This window comes from Elaeis guineensis, chromosome 11, assembly GCF_000442705.2.
Source record: "Elaeis guineensis isolate ETL-2024a chromosome 11, EG11, whole genome shotgun sequence".
Classification (NCBI taxonomy): Eukaryota; Viridiplantae; Streptophyta; class Magnoliopsida; order Arecales; family Arecaceae; genus Elaeis; species Elaeis guineensis.
Genome location: NC_026003.2, coordinates 1,378,294 through 1,383,808, shown reverse-complemented (window position 1 = coordinate 1,383,808; position 5,515 = coordinate 1,378,294). Strand labels below are relative to the sequence as shown.

Sequence of the window (5,515 nt, the reverse complement as noted above, 5' to 3'; positions counted from 1 at the left end):
TATGGTATATACAATTGAAAAACTTCCTCTGATCTTGCTTAAGTAACAAGGAATCATTCAATCAACCAGGAAGAAGTTTTTGCTAAGGATCAACACCCAGATATTTATCACTACAGCTTTCTGTGAAAACATGGTCTGTCTTATGGACAATCACATAAATAATGGTGAAATCTATTTTCAACTTTGAAAGTCATCCACGAAAAAGCAAGTCTCAGTTACATTATAGTATCTATAAACACAACAAAATGGACATGCAGAAGCGGCTGCTAGTTCGTGTTAGGACAGAATGAGTTTCAGCACAAGTTCATGCACCAGCCATTCACAATGGGATAAAGTGGAGAACACAACATTTGATGGATGGCTACGATCTCATTAATCAAAATTGTTTGTTGTATATTTGATAAATATACTACCCTTTCGGTGGATAAGCTCTTTCAAAGTCATCTATTAGCGGGTGAAGATAGGTGGATGCAAGGCTTTACGTCCCAGTGAGACAAGGGACGGCTCATCCTGTTCCTATGAGAAAACAGGACCAGGACAGGGTCGGGACTCGAAAATCCATCCATGCAGGGAGAGAAAAAGAAAGAGGAAAGGAAGGAAGAAGAAGAAAAATGAAAAAGAAAAAGAAAGGAAAGAATGAAGAAAGGAAAGAGAGAATAAGAAAAAGAAAAAAAAAAGAAAGGGGTAAGGAAATGAAACAAAAAGAAAAGAAAAGAAAAGAAAGGAAGATAGAAGAAAAGAAAGAAAAAAGGAAGAAAAGAAAAAAAAAAAAATGAAAGAAGAAAGGGAGAGAAAATGAGGATATCTATGAGGATGCATGACCGGGATAGCTATCAGGACAAGACAGGATAGCGGGATGTCCAGTTCGATAAAGATATCGAGACACCTCCATCCCACGGAATTTAAAATCTTAGATGGGTGTATATGCTAAAATAAATGTTAGACACATAAAAAACTAGTCTGATCCACTTGGCTCGGTTTTAGCCAGGCCCTGGCATAGCTTTTTGACTTGATGGGCCATGCTATGCTTAGAGTTTCAAGCTTGACTAAAAATTAAACCAATCCTAGGTTGGCCAAAGTTTAGCTAATTGACTCAACGGGCTTAGCGGAACTTGACCTCTAATATATGTGAATTTATCATAGATAAATGATTTTGTACATATTCTTAAAAGTTCCCCCTCTCGCTCCCTTCATCCTCCTCTAGTTGTTTCCCTATTCCTTGCACATCCTCCTCAACTACTAATCATGACCACCATCACCACCCTTGCTCTACCTAACAAGTAGGCTTTGACCTCTCCCTCCCTCTCTCTCTCTCTCTCCCTCCCTCTCTCTCTCTCTCCCCCTCTATCTCTCCCTCCCGGTTGTGAGATCCACTCAACCTACCATAGGTGCTAGGAAGGTCCAAAACCCTCTCTTCCTATCTTTCTCTACTCTCCCTCTCTCTTCCTCTTTGGCCCACTGCATTGTAGTGGAAGTCATTCAGCCTATGGAATTAGTATGAAAGGCCAAAACATCCCTATCTCTTCTCCCATCCCTCCACTCCCCTTCCCTCTCCTAGCCCCCCACCTAGCCACCAGAGCCACTCAATTATCCTAGTTGGGTAAGGCTAAGCATAATTATCTAGACTTGTTTGAGACAGACCGAATTAGGCATGGGCTCTCCCTTTTACCACCAAGCCAAGCTCAAACTACAATTTTTAGGCTTGAGTTTGGATCGAGCCAAGTCTAGGCTTGTTGTTCTTTTCTTGATATTAGACATACGCTTAGCCCAACCAAACAACTACTTAGGTCTAAGGAAAGCATATTTTTATAACCAATTACATGGACAATTGGCTAAGAGATGTGCTCACAACCATAGAAACAAGCCCAAAAGGGTTTATCTTATAACAAATAGATGATAAAACACAAAAATATGAGATGATAAAACACAAGGAATACATTGAAGATTGTTTTTAGATTTCTTAGAAGATTTTTCTAGATTTTCTTGGAGACCTAACTTTCAATAGCATTAGAAACAGAAAAAAAATATTGGCATTGAATATAGTATTCCAATGCAATATACGAAGTCCTCTAAGGTAAAAGGCTCTGAAAATAATTCAAAGATATCTCCTATGCTTCAGAAAAACATAACACACTAAATTTTGCAACCAGAATAAATGAATAGAAGGCCACAAAGCAAGGAATGTAGTGACATGTTAACTATAAGACTTCTTGAGAAGTTGGTACCAACATAAGCAGAAAGTGGTGCAGTGAGCATAAGCGATCCAAAACATGACGCCAAAATGTGAAGCTCCATCTATCAAATATGCGACCACAGTGCAACATGACATTCTGTGAGAGAAAGCACCATCTACTACCAGCATTTTCCATAATAACCCAAGCAGGACAGCATTTACCATAATAACCCAATCACCATCAAGCTCATCCAAGTAAAATATCATGACTCAAAAATTTCCTTCTAGTTGACACCAACAAAAAAAAAAAACAATTTTACACTAGCCCAATCTCCAAAATAACAAAAGCACTTGAAAAGAGCCTCTTCCCATCAAAGTGATAGGAAATTGTTGCCTTCCAAAAAGATAACAAGTTTCAACAAGGAAATATATACATCATATTGAACATGGTTATATAGGATCCAGTTCTGAAGGAATTTTTCGGATCTAATCTGACAATCTTATCAGCAACCTGCAACTTAGCAAAGATATAATGGTCCATTGATTCCACTGGAAACCCCTACTTCAATGGGATAACTATTTTTAAGTCAAAAAATCAGCAAGGTCCAGTAATAAGATCAGTAACAATATAATTATGGTATGGCTCAATCAGAAAGGAAAAAAGCATTTCCTTTAAAGGTCTATATCTGATTATACAACACAAATCAGTCATCTTGACTCGACAGTTACTCAAATCGACAACAACAGCAGAAACAGAAGGAAGAAACGACAAGAAACTTACTTGGTGGCAGAACTATGACGTCCCTTCTTCCCTTGTCATTTATTTATTAATTTACAAGCACCATGTTACTATGTGAAGAAAAGGTCTTGGGGAGGAACAGAAGGGGATGGATTCTCGATAATTCCATCGATACATGCAGCTTGTTGGCTATCAGAATTCCAAAAGACCATCGGAAATATGGAATCTCAAGACCAAATTATGCATCTATAGCTCAATCGGAGGACGGGAGGTACTCGAACTCGTCGTCCTTGAGGTGGGCGAAGAACTTGACGGGCTTCGGCTGGCCGTCGACGGCGACATGGAATTCGACCTTGAAGGGGAGATTAGCGGAGATCCGCTTCCCCTTCCACAACCCCACGTACTGCTTGATCTCCCCTTCCATCCCGTTCAAATCCAGCTCGGGGGCCTTGAGCACGTGGTAGACCTTCAGCGGCACCTTCACCCGGACCCTCCTCCCGACCTTCGCCAACGCTTCCGCCTCCTCCTCCGCCACCGACGGCGACGAGGAGGAAGAAACGTCGGTGGAAATCGCAACCTGGCAAGAAATCCTCCTCCTGTTCAACGCCGGGGACCGGGCGGCTAGGATCGCTGGTCGGGCGGAAACGATGGGAAGCAGTGGAAGGAGAGGGAAGGAGGCGGTGTGCCGGCGGAAGAGGGCGGAGGGGAGGGCAATGGTGAGGGCGGTGGCCGCCGCGGGCATTTTGATTCCGATCGCTTTATATATTATCCAGTTCCTTTCTTCTATCTCTTTGAATTCTCTCTTTTCGTTTCAAACGGTGTTTGGGTGGATGTTGGTGATCTATTCGAGGGCAGAGTTGGAAGGGGGGCAACGGAGGTGGAGAGTCTCTTGTAGGCTTTTCGTCGAACGCTAATCGACAGAAAGTTAATACGAGCGGCTGCAATAAAAGGGATATTTCGCCAAGGCAGCCAAATAATCGAGCGGTGGTGTGGCGGATAAGGGTTTGAAGGAACGAAAGGCCCGGCCCGGTCGAGTGGGTTTGGTCGCAAGAGCACGCAAAAACCAACAGGATAAGGGAGGTCCAGGGTCTCCGCTTTACCTTCACGCGTCCTCCTCTAGAGTTCACAGATTCAAGTTTGGCATATACATGAGGATGGAGCTTTCAAGAAGAAAACTGGCAGGTGAATTGGCATATCTGAGGATGGAGCTTTCAAGAAGTAAAATGGCATACATATTTGGATAGAGTGCGTGAGTTTGCTGATGCTGCAGAGGACTGCAAATGGATATCTGGGTCTGATTGAGACCCATGTGTTGATCCGAATTTTTGACTCTCCAACATATCATCCGAAAATAATTTGGAATTCGTACTTGAACTGGCCTGACCTAAAAACCTGAATCACATGAACACCCTTCTACTTCACTGACCTAAGTATCTTTTCAACTTTATTGGATGAACTCTCATTTAAATTCTTTTTTTCATCTCCTTTTAACTATTTTTATTTAAACATTATTATTTTATTATTTATTTGGTGGATTGTTATTTATAATGCTTTCAAGCATAACAATATATGCATGTATGTATGCTAAACTCACAATCAATTATTTGCATAAAATTAAAAATTTTGATCAAAATTCATAATTTATTTAAAATTTTTAATAATTTTATATTTTAATTATAAATTATTATATCTTAATTATAAAAGGATAGCGAGATACTTCATTTCAAGCAAACCCCCACGACCCTTCCCGACCCACCCGCACGCGAATATGACATATGACCTGACTGTCACACGTGCCATGTTCGGATGTGGAAGGGGCGCGCATTGTTCATCGGACGCATCCTGTTACGGCACGAGATGAAGCACACCAGGCCCTAACGCGTGCAAAAATCATTCACGCGTCATACAAATTCTGGTGGCATGGCACCACGACAAATTCTGTTACATGCACTTAGCTCAAGCTGGCTGTTGGGGGATACCGACCGACCCCACTCACGTCGACTCATCGTCGGGCTTACATGATCGGCATTCGACTCTGCCGACTGACCGACGGCCGCCGACCGATCGACGGCTGCCGACCGATCGAGGATGCATCGGTCGGGCGGACCTTCTTCTCTCTTTTGATCGGCTGCACTATGGGGTCCGACGCCCGACTTTGGCAACGCCCCGACTGACTGTCGGAGGGGCCCGAGTTTCTACCCAACGTCTCTCAACTAGCCGCCGACCTATAGTCGGTCGGCTCCCTCAGATGCCGTACGGCTGCCAGAAACTGTCAGCCCTGACAACGGCATGCGGCACTGCCGCCTAGGGGCATTATCCCACCTAAGGCATGGGTCAACCCTAGCGATTTGACAGCGCCACGATGATTTGACGGCCTCACGATGATTTGACACCCTCACGACGACTCTGACAGTCCTCAGTGAGTTGACAATTCTTCAATTGTCCGCGCCATTAATGACGGCGCCATACCATGCTCCACTATATATATCGGGGAAGGCAACAGTGCTAGAGGTCGATTCGAAACCCCTGAATTCCCTCCTCTCTAGCTCCCTCTCTCTCATTGAGCTCCTTGTTTTCTTTTCACTGTTGCCTAGTCTCCTCTC

The 5,515-nt window shown here is 43.2% G+C and overlaps 1 protein-coding gene across 1 annotated transcript; it reads right to left on the bottom strand.

Annotated features, from left to right (window-relative positions):
* Window positions 1-2,824: 2,824 nt before the first annotated feature.
* On the bottom strand, window positions 2,825-3,923 carry LOC105053739 (ferredoxin-thioredoxin reductase, variable chain). The gene has a single exon (XM_010935010.4). The coding sequence runs from the start codon at window positions 3,652-3,654 to the stop codon at window positions 3,166-3,168; it is 489 nt and encodes a 162-aa protein (XP_010933312.1). The 5' UTR covers window positions 3,655-3,923; the 3' UTR covers window positions 2,825-3,165.
* Between the last annotated feature and the right edge of the window lie 1,592 nt (window positions 3,924-5,515).